Raw genomic sequence first — 15,554 nt, 5'->3', positions numbered from 1 at the left:
GGATGGGTGTGTCAGAGGCAATGAGATTGGCACAGGATAGAGCAGGGTTTAGGGCTGTTGTACATAGGGTCGCTATGAGTTGCAAACGACTCGACAGCACATAACAACAACAACAACAACAAACCAATTTAAAAAAAAGATTGTTATTGTTGTCAGGTGCCATCAAGTACAAACTACAGTAACTGTATGAACAACAGATCTGAACCATGTCCTATCCTGTATCTTCCTTTCACCTCTGATACATTTAAGCCCAATGCTGTCAATCCACCTCATTAAGGGTCTTCCTCTCTTTCACTGTATGATGTCCCTCTCTAAGGAATAGCCTCTGCTCACAACATGCCTTAAATATGTAAGATGGAGTTTTGTCATCTTTGCCTACGAGGAGCATTCGGATTGCACATTCTGTTTATTCTTTGGAGAGTCCATGACATGTTCAGTACTTTTCTCCAACACCAGAGCTCAAAGGCATGAATAATTCTTTTATCTCTATTCATTGTCTAGCTCTTAGATACACAGTGAGTGACTGAAAAGCTCATGACCTGAATCAGGTGCACCTTAGTCTTCAAATTGGTATCACTGCTCCTCAGTACTTTGGAGAGGTCCCTGACAGCAGACTTGCCCTATGCTATTTATCTTCTGATCTCCTGACTATGGTACCAAAAAGTGTTGACTGGGGATCCAAATAAAATTGTTGACAATTTCAATCTTTTCTCCACTAGCATTTGACTGTGCAGAGAACAACAATTTATGGCTAATGTTGAGAAGAACTAGAATCCCAGAACATTTAATTATGCTCACATAAAAGCTATACCTAGACCAAGTTGCTGCTGTTCAAACAAGAGCAAGAGAACATTGCACACCTTAAATTCAGGAATTGTTTGCATCAGGATTGTATACTTTCTTCACACCTGTTAAATCTGTATGCTGCACAAATCATTCAAGAAGATAGACTCTATGAAGAACAACGTGGCATTAAGATCAGAGGAAGACTCATCAATAACCTGCATTACACAGATGACACAACCTTGTTTGCTGAAAATGAGCAGAACTTGAAATGCTTGCTATCAGAGATCAGGAACTTCAACATGGATTGCATCTCAACATTGAGAAGACAAAAATCGTCACCACTGGACCAATAAACAACATCATGATCGATAAAGATTGAAAAGTTCAATAAGATAGTAAACAGTACGTTCTGGTGAAGGTGTGTTGAGATGTGAACTTTCATAAACTGCTTTTAGAAATTTAAAATGATGCGTCCAGTATAGATAGCAATTTGGTGCTTCCTTCTTGTTGTTGTTTTTATGTGCCGTCGAGTCGCTTGCAACTCATAGTGACCCTATGTACGACAGCCCTAAACCCTGCTCTGTTCTGTGCCAATCGCACCGTCTTAGACACACCCATCCCGATTATTCCAGTCACTGAATCAATCCACCTCCTAGAGTGCGTTCCCCTCCTGCGCTGTCCCTCCACCCTATCAAGCATGATGTCCTTCTCCACGAACTGGTCCCTCCTTCCAACATGTCCAAAGTATATCAGACGAAGCCTCAGAATCCTTGCCTCCAAGGAGCAGCCTGGTTTAACCCTCTCCAGAATGAATCTGTTTGTTTTCTTAGCAGTCCATGGTACCCTCAATACTCTTCTCCAACACCAAAGCTCAAAGGCATCAATTCTCCTCCTATCCACCCTAGTCATTGTCAAACTCTCTGATGCATAACAAGTGATTGCAAAGACCATGGCCTGTGTTAGACGCACTTGGTCTCCAGAGTGACACCATTGCTCTTCAGTACTTTAGAGAGGTCCCTAACAGCAGACTTTCCCATGGCAATGCACCTTTTAATTTCCTGGCTACTGGTGCCGAGAGTGTTGACTGTGTAGCCAAGCAGACGAAAGTTGTGAACAATCTCAATCTCTTCACTATCCATCCTGATGCTGCCAATTGGAATGAGGAGTACCATTTAATCAAGCAATCCCACTACTAAGAATGTATTCTAAAGATATTAGAGCTGCCACATGAACAAATATATGCACACCCTAAGCTCACTGCACCTTTATTTACAACAGAAAAGAGTTGGGAACCACCCTAGTGTCCATCAAAAAGGTTAAAAAATTATACATTCCCACAACCGAGTACTATGTAACACTAACTAAAATAAAATTAACAATTCTCAAAACACTGCCCAGTATCAATAAATACAGAGGTCAATATGTTCAGTCAGGCAGTCATAAAAAAGTAAAAAGAAAAAAAAACCCTGCCAAACACCACTACTATAACAAGCTATCTAATTTTTTAAAATTAGGTAGTAACAATCTATATATTAAAAATAAACCTTAACAATAGCAGGCTGTCCACAGAATACCTAGCAGATTTAAACTGCTAACCATAAAGTTAGCAGTCCAAAACAAACCACTAACCACAAAGGGCCATGATAGATAGATAGATAGATAGATAGATAGATAGATAGATAGAGATATAGACACATACACATACATATGTTTACAACTGAATGTGGAAACTATTGAAAAGTATCATTAATACCACATACAAGCAAAATATTACTGAAGATCATTAAAAAATGTATAGAACAGTACATAGACAGGTAACTGCCAAAAGTTCAAATAGGATTTAGGAGAGGATGTGGCACCAGGGATAGCATTGCTGATGTCAGACTGATCCAGTCTGAAAGTAAAGAATATCAGAAGAATGTGTCTTTATGCTTTATTGATTATGCAAAGGTATCTGACTGTGGATCATAACAAGCTGTGGCTGGCATTGAAAAGAATGGAAATATCAGAGCACTTAATTGCGCTCAGGAGGAACCTGGACCAGGAGGTTGTTGTGTTAACGGAGCAGGGGAACACACTGCATGGTTTAAAATTGAGAAGGGGGTGTGTCAGGGTTGTATTCTCTCTCCATACCTATTCAATCTATTTGCTGATCAAATTATTCAAGAAGTTGTACTATTATAACAAGGTGTAAAGCATCAGGACTGGAGGGAGATCACCAATAACCTACATAATACAGATGACACAACTCTGTTTGCTAAAAGTGAGGACTTGAAGATCATGGAATGCAACCTTCAATATGGATTGTGTTTCAGTATCAAGAAAACAAAAATTCTTACCACTGGACCAATAAGTAGCATCATGATGGATGGAGAGGAGATTGAAACGGTCAACAGCTTCATCTTGCTTAGATCTAGGGTGGTACTATCATTGATCCCTTGATACTAACAGCCAGGAAATAAGGAGATGCACTACAGTGGGAAAATCTGCAGTTAGGGATTTATCCAAATTATTGAGAAATAATGATGTCAGTTTGAGACTAAGGTGCATCTGATTCAGGCCATGGTCTTTCTGATCACTTGCTATGCATTTGAGAGCTGGACAAGGAATGACAGAAAAAGAACTGGCGCCACTGAGCCACTGTGTTGGAAAAGAGCACTGAACATCCCATGGATGGCCAAGAGAATGAACAGGTATGATGTCTTAGAGAGGGTGAAGTCAGTGCTCTTTGGAGTCAGGAATGACAAGGCTTTGTCTCACATACTTTGGGCCACGTTGCTAGGAGGGGTTATTCCTTGAAGAGGGATATGATGTTGGGAAGGATGGGGAGGGGGTCAGTGAAGAACAGGAAGACCAGCAACTAGGTGGACTGACATGGTGACTACTCAAAGGGCTCTTGTGTGTCAGGAAGTGTGAAGATGGTGCAGGACAGAACAGAGTTCACATCTTTTTTTCACATGGTTGCTATGGGTCATACCCAATTCAACAGAACCTATCAACAGCATAAATATATATTATAAATCCTACTACATAGCTAACTGTGTTGTATTTATTTTTGCATCATAATAAACTAAGGACTGATCATTTACTAAAACTTTAATTAAAATAAATACATTTCACTAACATGCCATATTTCTAAATTGAAAGGATTATAAGGAATCTCTCCAGTCACTGACAATCAAAAAAATGGCCTTTTAAAAATTTCCACCAAATTACACAAAAAACCACCCAAAAAATGTCATTTATTATAAAAATGTAAAAAACAGAATTTCTTGACAGATATTAAAATCTACTATAAAACAGTAACTAATGTGGGAGTGTAAAATGGTGCAAGTGGTATGGCGCTTTCTCAAAAAATTGGAAACAGAGATACCATTTGACCCAGCAATTCACTACTGGGAATATACCCTAAAAAGACCATAAATGACATCCAAGCAGATATATGCACATCCATGTTCATGGCGGCTTTGTTCACAATAGCTAGGAGTTGGAAACAACCTAAGTACCCATCAAGAAACCAATGGAAAGAGAAGCTGTGGTATATTCACACAATGGAATACTACACTGCATTGAAAAACAAGGAACTCATGCACTATGATTCAAAATGGGTGACCCTGAAGGACATTATGCTGAGTAAAATATCTCAGTCACAAAAGGACAAATACTGCATGGTGCCACTGCTGTAGAAAGTGATTGACATCAGGGTTGGGGTAAAACAGAAAAACTGGATCGATTATGTATACTGAATTGAAACAGATGAAGGATAGAACAGTTTAAAAGTGATATATGACAGCATATTATGATTATCACAGGAATCCAGAATTAAGGTTACATAGTGGAGTGCACTCGGGGCGGGATGGGGGAGGGAGGCAGGGTCGGGGTTGGGGGGGTGTATAACAACGAAGAAGTTCATCTTTTGCTTTTCAAAGAGAGGAGCGAACTGGGAAGAGAGGGATAAAGAAAAAAGTGCAACAATGAATGAATGAAAATCCAAAATCTGTAAATGTTCACTAAAATTAATAAAATAAAATTGAAAAGAAATGTAACTAAAACACAACTGGTTTTGATCAACAAACCAAATGAAATATCCAGAAACAAATCCAAGAATTTTAGTATATGATAAAGTCAGTGATTTATAAATCGGCTGTTTTTTTTAAAAGAAATTGCAGACTAGTACCAAGACAACTATGATGATCATCTCAAATGTATCAAAATAAATTAGACTGTTTAAAATATTGAAAATAAATATAAATTTTATTTATTTATTTATTTATTCTTTTTATATGTGTACCGTCAAATTGGATCTGACTGGTACAGGAGGCGATTGTTCCTCCTTCTTCAGCAGAGCATGTGGTGGATTTGAACCGCGCACCTCTGGGATTGCAGTGCAGTTTCCTGCCACTAGGCCACCAGAGCTCGCCTGAAAATAAAAATAAATCTTAAAATAACTACATCTTTCTAAGCAGAAAAGAGATAGCAAAACAAAGAAGCAATATATTTGTAGACATATACTTTTATTTATTAACTATTTCAGGTACACAACAAATTACATATGGCTTGCCATAACAGAGCTACATTCTAAATGAGATAAAACATTTACACGTTCAAAAGTTTTTAATGTTCTGAACCTCAATCTCTCAATCAAAAAACTCACAGTAAGTCAGGAAATCAACTTGAGCTCTACTTTTGAAATATATCTAACAATATTACCACTTCTCATCACTTCCTCCTTAGCTTCCACAATTCATCTCTCAACCGATTACTACTACAGCAGTCTAATTGGTCTCCCCACTTACACCCTTTTTTCATCAAATTCCATGAAGCAACTGATGTGATCCTTTGACAATTTAAGTCAGGTCATGTCACTCCTCTATTAAAAGCCTTTTATTTCATTTAGAGTAAAAACCAAAATCTTTACAATAATCTATTATGTCCCATATGACCCGTTACTCCATCCAATTACTTTCTAGTCCAATACTCCTACCAAATTCATTTTGTTCTACCCCCAACTTGCTGCTCCTTGATGAAGCCAGGCATATTTCCATCTGAAGGTCTTTTCATCAGTTGTTGCTTCTGCCAGTAATTCCTTCTCCAATATATTCGAACAGTTAACTCTCTTGCTTTTCTGTTTTTGTTGTTGCTGTTCCCTCAAATTAGCTAAAAATTCAATTCTATACTCCTCCTCACCACATACTCCTGATTCACAACACTGTTTTCTACTTTTCCCTTTTCATATTTCTTCTAATTTCTAATGTATTATACAACCTACTTACTGGATTTATTGTTTATCTGAAAACACTTAAGCTGTTTGAGGGAAAGGAGATTCTTTTGTTTTGTTAAACAATGTATCCCAAGACTAGTATATAATTGGATTCCAGTTAAGAGTATTTTAAATGCTAGGGAATGCTTTGTACCTGGAGAAAGGATTAAAGTTATACAAGTGTCCAGGTCTTTCATTCATAGGGTCCGAAGAGTCACCTAGAGGACACTTAACAACAACAACAGGGAATGCTAATGGTCAAGTGATAAGGAGCTGTAGTGCCAACCTGAAGGCATGTGGTTAGAACTCAAGGAGAGAAAGATAAGCAATCTCCGCCCATGTAATTACTGCTTCTGAAAACCCACCAGAGGATCAGCTATGAGTTCGTTCCACCTCAACAGGAAAGAAAAACAGTATGTTAAACGCTTGGCATTTTTTAAGCTAAAAGAACTGAAGAAAAAACTGACACTTCAAGTTGCAAGAATGAATAATTTTATGGGAAATAGTGAATGATGAAAGAAGCATCAAAAGAAATGGAAGGAATATATAAAGTCACCGTACCAAAAAGATTTGGTTGACCCTCAAATATTTCAGGAAGTAACACATAATCAAGAACTTTTTGTACTTAAGAAATTCAAGATACAATGAAGACATGGGCAGAAAATAAGATCCTAGGAACTGACGGAATACCAACTGGTATCTCAGAAAACCAGGTGCAGCCCTCGGCGCGCTCACTAGTGTATGTTAAGACATCTGGAAAAGATAGCTCTTTGGCAAAGCTACGGGAAGAAATCCAAATTTACTATTTTTTTAAAAAATTTATCAAACAGAGTGTAGAAATACTGAGCAGTATCACATGCAAGCAATTTTTCTGAAGATTATTTAAAAACAGCTGGAACAAAAAAAAAACACAAAAAAACAACCCAGCTGGAACAAGGGTATCAAGAAGAAACTGCCAGAATTTTATGATGAATTCAGAAGAGGCCATGGAAGAAGGGGTATTACTGCTGATGTCAGAACTTGGCTGAAAGCAGAGAATATCTCTGAGATGGTTATGTGTATTTTGTTGAATATGTAAAGGCATTCAACCATGTAGATCAAAAAAGACTGTGGGTAACACTGAGAAGACTGGAAACTCCAAACCACTTATTTGGCTCATGCAAACTCTGGACACAGATCAGTCAGTCATTTAAAGAGAACAAGGGAACACTGCAAGCTTTAAAATCAGAAAAGATGTGTGTCAAGGTTGTGTCCTTTCTCCATATCTATTTAATCTGTTCTTTAACTTTAATTTGAACTTGATTATGAGTAGTTGATGGTCTGTTCCACTATCAGCAACAGCCTAGTTTTTACTGCTGATATTGAACTTCTCCAGTGATTTCTTCCACAGATATAATCAATCTGATTTCTGTACATACCATCAGGTGAAATCCATGTGTATAGTCTGCATTTATGTTTCTTATAAAAGATATTTGCTATAAATAAATCATTCATTGTGCAGAATTCTATCATTCTATCCCCAGCCTCATTTCTGTCACCAAGTCCATGTTTTCTGACCTATATTTGAAACAGGAAGCAGTCTGAAGAACAAAGCAGGAAACAATGCATGGTTCAAAATCAGAAAGGGAGTGTGTCAGGTACGCATACTTTATCTATACCTTTTCAATCTATATGCAGAATAGATCATCCAGGAGGCTGGGCTTTATGAGGAGAAATGTGACTTCAGGATTGGAGGAAGACTCATCAACAACTTATGTTATGCAGATGACACAACCTTGCTTACTGAAACTGAGGTGGAACTGAAGAGCTCGCTGCAGAAAGTCAAGGACTATAGGCTTTAAAATGGACTGAAGCTCAACATAAAGAAGACAAAGATTCTCACCACTAGGCCAATTGTTAGCACCATGATGGATGAAGAAGAGATGGAGATTGCTAACAGTTACAGTTTGTTCGGCTCCACAATTAACTCTTGGCACCAGCAGTCAGGAAATCAAAAGACAAATTGAATTAGATCAGTCTGCTGTCAGGGACCTTTCCAGAGCACTGAGAAGCAATGATGTCAGTCTAGCCACTAAGTTGTGCCTGATCCAGGCCATAGTCTTCCTAATTACTTGCTATACATCAGAAATCTGGACAATGACTAAGGATGAGAGAATAATTGATGTCTTTGAGTTACAGTGCTGGAGAAGAGTGGTGAATATACCATGGACTGCTAGAACAAGAATATCTGTATTAGAGAGGGTGAAACCAGGCTGTTCCTTGAATGCAAGGATTTTGAAGCTCTGTCTCACATACTTTTGGCGTGGCCAGGAAAGAGACTGGTCCTTGGAGAAGGATAACATGCTTGGACAGGTGGAGGGACAGCACAGGAGAGGAAGACTCCAGACTGAATGGACTGATACAATGGCAACGGGGACTGGTGTGTCAGAATTAGTGAGACTGGCTCAGGACAGGACAGGGTTCAGAGCTGCTGCTATACACGGGGTCACTATGGGTTCAAGGCGACTTGAGCCACATAACAACAAAATCATTAAATAAAATCCCAAATATGTGCACATTAATAAATTATGTACGTACATATTAATGAATACACTACTATCTTCCTAACCAGAGACTTAAATAAAATCCCTATTCAGTGAACATACAGCAGATCTGCATTCAGGTGCTTATCTGGTATCCTTGTTCTATTCTACAATGAAAGGATTCAAACACAAGGTCCAACTCATATTAACTGCTATTATTGAATGTTTCAGAATGTTAGAATGTTAAGCATAAACCCCACCATTCACTCACATGACATCCAGCACAGAATCATTTCGAATGACCTTATGGGAGACATCAGCTAGCAGGAAAAGACCTCCATCTGTCCTTCGGATGCTAGCTGCATAGCCTGGCCATATCTGCAATCTTTAAAGAGAATTGGTCTTTAGTCCAAGGATAGATTCTAAAAAAAATAATCAAAGATATTTCTATCCAAAATTTGAAAGAATATTTAGCAGTTACAATTCTTTACTAACAACAAACAACAGGAATAAATTAAGTCAAAATCACTGTGAGCTTACCAAAAACAATTAAACCAAGAATGAGATTTAACTGACAAATATACTCACTTAACTCAATACTGCTGGAGTTTTGGTACTAAATCTGACAATTACAGTGAAAAATCTCTTACAACTATAGAAAGTGAAGGGAGGGAACCCACCAACCTGTGCTGCTGTAGTACCATGGCACTAGTAGGATCATAAAAGTTTCTTCCCACAAGTTTCATATCTAAAAGTTTCATAACCCTGAAATGAAAATGAAGAATGGGTTTACAACAGAAGATAGCTTCCATTGCTCTTAGCTACATTTTGTTTTGGAAGTCTGAAAGGTCACAAATGTTCCTCTCTGCAGAATATAGCATTTATGTTGAGAAAAATCACACAAAGAATCTTGGGGTATATGCATAGACTGCAGTCTTTTCTTATTGTTGCTTGTTGTTGTTGATTGTCAGAGTCGAGCACGACTCATAGCAACCCTATGAACAAAAGTCCTGAAGCCTTTCTGTAACTATCATCTCTCCAAGTTCCTAGAGTTTCCAGAAACACGTGGTTTAGGAAGTGGTGGCCACTCCTGCTTCCAAACCTGAATCAATCTGGGAGCTCCACCAAACACTGCCCATGTTGGGTAGCCATTATGGTGTTTGACACACCTATGGCACAGTTGTTCCATTATGGCATTTGAGACTCCAATGGTACAGGGTTCAATGTTACAGCAAAACCAGATTACCTCAGCACAGCAATCTGACAGAAGTGCTATACTACTTAGAAGAATGTTCCTCCAAAATACAGCAACAAGGGATTAAAATAAAATCCCTCAGGCCCAACTTTTACATTGAGAGCACCAAAAACCTAATTTATGTCTAAGGTTCAATCTCCATTACTTGAAATTATTAACTAAAAAGGCAAGATAGTCAATTTCTAAAATGGTAACTAACCATATGGTAAACAATGTTGTGTGTTCCTGGTAGAAACAAGGTTGCGTTCTCAAGTTCTGGAAGGATTCCAAAGGAATATTATTCCTTTGTTGAACCCATAAAGACCCTCCTTTGTTGAACCCATAAAGACCCTATGAAAAAAAGGCCGGAAGCCCTTCTTATGACTATCAACATTTATCAAAGTTCATAGAGTTTCCAGAGGCATGTTATTTAGGAAGTAGATGCTGCCCCTGCTTCCAAACATGTCATAGTATGTTACCATTTTTATGTGCCATTGAGTTGCCTGTGATGTATAGCAACCCTATGTACAGCATCTCTGAATCCTTCCCTGTCCTGAGCCAAACTCACTAACTCCCACACACAAACCCCTATCACCCCAGGTACTGACTGTATCAATACATTTCATCCTGAGTCTCCCTCTCTTGCACTGTCTGTCCACCCTTCCAAACATTACGTCCTTCTCCAAGGACTGATCTCTCCTAGCCACATGCCCAAAGTAAGTTAAGCAGAGCTTTAAATCCTAGCCTCCAAGGAAAGACTTGGTTTCACCCTCTCCAAAACAGACCTCTTTGTTTTCTTGGTGGCCCAGGATATGTTCAAGACTATTCTCCAGCATTACAACTCAAAGGCATCTATTCTTCTTCTTCTGTCATCCGTAGTCATTGTCCAACTCTCTGAAGCATAACAAATAATTGAGAAGACCATGGCCTGGATTAGGTACACCTTTTTATCTAGACTGATATCGCTGCTCTTTCAACACTCTGGAGAGTTCCATGATAGCAGATTTTCCCAATGCACTTCATCTTTTTTATTTCCTGACTGCTGGTGTTGACTGAGGATCCAAGCAAGCTGTAACTGATAACCTCAATCTCTTCTCCATCTAATATGGTGCTGCCAACTGGCCTGTGGTGAGAATTTTCATCTTCTTGATGTTGAGCTTCAATCCATATTGAAGACTACAGTCTTTTGACCTTTTGAAGCAAGTGCTTCAAGTCCTCCTCAGTTTCAGCAAGCAAAGTTGTGTCATTTGCATATTGTAGATTGTTAATAAGTCTTCCTCCAATCCTGATGCCACACTCCTCCTCATAAAGCCCTGCTTCCTAAATTAACTGATCTGCATACACCTTGAAAAGGTATGGGGACAGGATGCATCCCTGACGCACTCCTTTCCTGATTTTCAACCATGCAATGTTTCCTTGCTCTGTTCTGAGGACTGCTTTTTGGTCCAAGTATAGGTTTCATATAAGCAAGATCAGGTGCTCTGAGATTCTCATTTTTTTAATTTAATTTTTTAATTTATTATTAATTTCAATGAAAATTTACAGAGACTTTGGATTTCCATTCATTCTTTGTTGCACTTTTCTCCCCTCCCCGCCTCCCCATTAGTACACTACCCTTTTGGAAAAGTAAAAGAAAAATTCTTTCATTGTTTTACAATCCCTCTGCCCAGGTCCACTCCACTATACAGCCTTCACTCTGGACTCCTGTCATGACAAAAATACCTAAGAATTTTCCCTCTTACACAGTTTTCTCCCTCACCCGTTTCAATGCAGTATACATTATTGAACCCATCCTTCTCAGTCTCCTTCCAACCCCGAGGTCAGTCCTGCTTTACAACCGTGGCACCATGCAGTATTTGTCCTTTTGTGACTGAGATACTTCACTCAGCATAATGTCCTCCAGGGTCACCCACTTTGAATAATATTGCATGAGTTCCTTGTTTTTCAATGCAGCATAGTATTCCATTGTGTGAATATACCACAGCTTCTCTTTCCATTCATTTCTTGATGGGCACTTAAGTTCTTTCCAACTCCTTGCTATTGTGAGCAAAACTGCAATAAACATGGGTGTGCATATATCTGCTTGGATGTCAGTTATGGTCTCTTTGGGGTATATTCCCAGTAGTGGAATTGCTGGGTCGAATAGTAAGAGATCCCCATTTTCCTCAAGGTTAGTCACAATTTATTGTGATCCACACAGTCAAATGCCTTTGCACAGTCAATGAAACACAGATAGACATTGTTCTGGCACTCGTTGCTTTCTGCCAAGACCCATCTGACATTGGCAATAATGTCCCTAGTGCCATGATCTCTTCTAAAACCAGTCTATTATTTCTGGTAGTCCTCTATCAATGTACTGTTCATGTCTTTTCTAGATAATCTTCACTAGGATTTTGCTAGTGTGTGATATTAGTGATATTGTTCAATAATTTCCACACTCTGTTGGGTCACCTTTTTTTGGAATGGGAATAAATGTGAATCTCTTTCAGTCAGTTGACCAAGTAGTTGTCCTCCAGATTTCTTGGCACAATTTGGTGAGCACATGCAGGGCAGCTGAAATACTGGTATTTCCATTCAACTGTTATTCCATCAAGTCCTAGGGCTTTATTTTTTGCCAATTCTGTCAGAATAGCCTGCAATTCCTCCCTCCTACATCACCACTGCCTCATGCTCTTATGTTGTCTCTTTAAATTTTTCAGTGTCATCCAGTTCTTTCTGGTACAATGACTGTATACTTCTTCCATTAAGCATTACAACTTGTGGCTTGAATTTAGTTTTTATTTATTTTCTAAAAATTTTTAACTCATTTTAATGAAAGTTTACAGAGACTTAAGAGTTCCCAGTCATTCATTATTGCACTTTTCTCCCCACCCCCCAATTCACTCCTCTCCTTGAAAAGAAAGAAAAACTCTTTCATTGTTATGCGATCCCTCTAGCCTTCACTCTGGAATTCTGTAATGACAAAAATACCCAGTCATATATCTCTTTTAAACAGTTATCTCCCTCATTTGTTCCAATGCAATAGACATCATTCCTCCCCTTCTTTTCTGTCTTTCCTCATCCCTGATGTCAGTCCCATTTTACAACAGTGGCCTTATGCAATATTTGTCCTTTTGTGACTGAGATATTTCACTCAGCATAATGTCCTCCAGGGTCATCCATTTTGGATAATATTCCATGAGTTCCTTGTTTTTCAATGCTGCATAGTATTCCATTGTGTGGCTACACAAGAGCTTCCCTATCCATGTTTGTTGTTGGGCACTTGGGTTGTTTCCAGCTCTTTGCTATTGTGAACAGAGCTGTGATAAACATGGGTATGCATCTATCTGCTTGGGTGGCAGTTATGGTCTCTTTGGGGTATATTCCCAGGAGTGGAATTGCTGGGTCAAATGGTATTTCTATTTGCAACTTTTTGAGAAAGCGCCACACTGCCTTCCATAGTGGTTGCACCACTTTACACTCCCACCAACAGAGAATAAAGGTTCCAGTTTCTCCGCAACCTGGCCAGCATTTGATGTTTGATGTTCTGCTAAATTTTGCTATTTTTACTGGGGTGAGATGGTATCTCATAGTTGTTTTGGTATTCTTTCTTTCCTTCAGCTTAAGAAATACTATTCCTTTAGCCAGCTACTTTAATGTATCTAATTCTGGCCTATGATTTGTGAGATAATTTTTTATAATATTACCAAGCCGAAGGTGGTATAGCACTGGTCTGTGCGTTGCTGTACAGAGGTAGGTAACTCGTGGTTGCTGTGATGCTGAAGCCTGTGACAGTGATGTGCCAATCGTGGTAATGGGCACCCATGGTGGACAGTGTTGGCTGGAGCTTCCCGACTAAATCAAGCCTGGAACTAGGAGGGGCATCCGCTTCCAAAATGGCTTGCCTCTGGAAACTCTATGTACGAACAGTGCTCAGGCTGTTCGTTCACAGGGTCGCTATGAGTCATCTATGACTCGACGGCATTAAACAACAACAACCTCAAAAATCATATATTTGTTTATTAAATGCTTCCACATCCAACTATATTGTAATACCATCAGAGCATTAGTACAAATATAAGACTACAGCTAAAAAGAAAGATCTTTTGAAAATATGTGTTGTTTTTTCCTTACCTACGGAAAATGACATTGTAGAAAGGGATGCATAAATCAGAACAGGGCTCCAGGATCTTTGTCAACTGAATCTTAATGCAGATCTCAGCACCATCCGTTTTCCTCTGACTTGTTAGTTCAAGACCCTTAACAGATAGATATACACACACACACAAAGAAATGACAAGAGCACTCTGGTGGCCTACTGGCAAGAAGCTGCATTGCAATTCTGAAGGCACACAGTTCGAATCCACCAGATGCTCCTCTGGAGAAGGAGAGGTAATCTCCTCCTGTGCCAGTTAGATCCAACTCAACAGTACACACAACAACAACAAAATAAAAAGAAATTACAAAATTGGCCAAGTTTTACTCTAATCCAACTGTGTGCCAGATGACATCATAAACAATCAAATTTTTCTACTTTTCTCCTTACTTTACTAGCCATGTTGGACAAAACCACAGCTGCAAACTGAATTTAAGAAATTTGGTAATACAAACTTAGTAACGAATTTGGAATTTAAAATATTATTTATTACTGAATTCAAAGGTTTCCAATCACTCCTCTCATGTAAAAAGGTATTTCTTGAGAACGCAAATGAAAAAGTTTTCCAAATAATAAAAAGTCAAAACTAAAACATTCAAGGATTCTATGATTTTCCACTAGTCAAAGCACCAGAGCATCCTTATGTTTTAACTAAAGTATTCTATCACTATTATGTCCTATTTGTTCTCACTTGTTGAAGTTTAACCGGCAGATAAAGAATAGATCCATCAAAAGCGGTAACATTTCCAGTGACAGCTTGATGGTCCTTCAACATGCTAAACCGCATGCTTTTGCACTCCACGCTGGGGCTAGAAAAAGACAAGAGAATTTGACATCAGTGTGGATGAAACAGCAATTGACTCCTACTGTCTAAATCTGTAACTGCTTCTCCATCTAGTGGTCATATAAAAAAAATTAAACTATAACTGTTTAAAAAAGAAGTCTTGAAGCAAGGATACTTGTTCACTGCACAAACTTCAGAAACATTGAATGTAAATCCAAAGTCTCTGTAAGCTTTCATTAAAATGTCAATTAAATATATGTTCATTAAAATTAATAAATTTTTTAAAAAGTCAATTTTAAAAAAAGCCAATTAAAAAATCCAAAAAAGAAAGAAAATATAAGTATAAGAACAACAACAAAATATATATATGTAAGTATTGGAAAGAAATTATTAACAACCTATAATTTACAAAATTCTATCATTAGGGCATAACTGTTTTAATATATCAATGTATTTTCATCCAAATTTCAATCAGGGTCAGTAAACTTTTTCTGTAAAGAAAGAATAATGATAAGTTTCATGGACAATATGGTCTGTCAAAACTCAATCTTGCCTGGTGTACCAGGAAAGCCACAGAAGACAAATATAAACAAATGAGTATACTTGTATCCCAATAAAAAAGACAGTGGGCCAGATAAAGCCTATGGGTCAGACACAGTTTAGTTAATTCTGACTTTAATGCATTAATACATTTTTAAAAAATATTTTCTTAAACACTATTGCTGAAACTGAAGAGGACCTGAAGCGCCTGCTGCAGAGGGTCAAGGACTGCAGCCTACAATATGGATTGAGGCTCAATGTCAAGAAGACAAAGATTCTCACCACTGGACCAA

At 38.3% G+C, this 15,554-nt stretch overlaps 1 protein-coding gene across 1 annotated transcript in view; it reads right to left on the bottom strand.

Moving 5' to 3' along the window:
• Window positions 1-15,554, bottom strand: part of PIWIL2 (piwi-like RNA-mediated gene silencing 2) — a 143,366-nt gene that overhangs the window by 98,742 nt on the left and 29,070 nt on the right. The window contains exons 6-9 of the mRNA XM_006884830.1: window positions 14,629-14,746; window positions 13,916-14,040; window positions 9,253-9,333; window positions 8,840-8,953 (exon numbers count right to left, since the gene is read on the bottom strand). Coding sequence (XP_006884892.1) covers window positions 8,840-8,953; window positions 9,253-9,333; window positions 13,916-14,040; window positions 14,629-14,746 — 438 coding nt within the window. The remainder of the gene's footprint in view (window positions 1-8,839; window positions 8,954-9,252; window positions 9,334-13,915; window positions 14,041-14,628; window positions 14,747-15,554) is intronic.

This window comes from Elephantulus edwardii, unplaced genomic scaffold (assembly GCF_000299155.1).
Source record: "Elephantulus edwardii isolate Elephantulus edwardi_28Jun2011 unplaced genomic scaffold, EleEdw1.0 scaffold00038, whole genome shotgun sequence".
Classification (NCBI taxonomy): domain Eukaryota; kingdom Metazoa; phylum Chordata; class Mammalia; order Macroscelidea; family Macroscelididae; genus Elephantulus; species Elephantulus edwardii.
The sequence above is the reverse complement of the archived record's forward strand: the minus strand, read 5'-3'. Positions and strand labels throughout refer to the sequence as shown.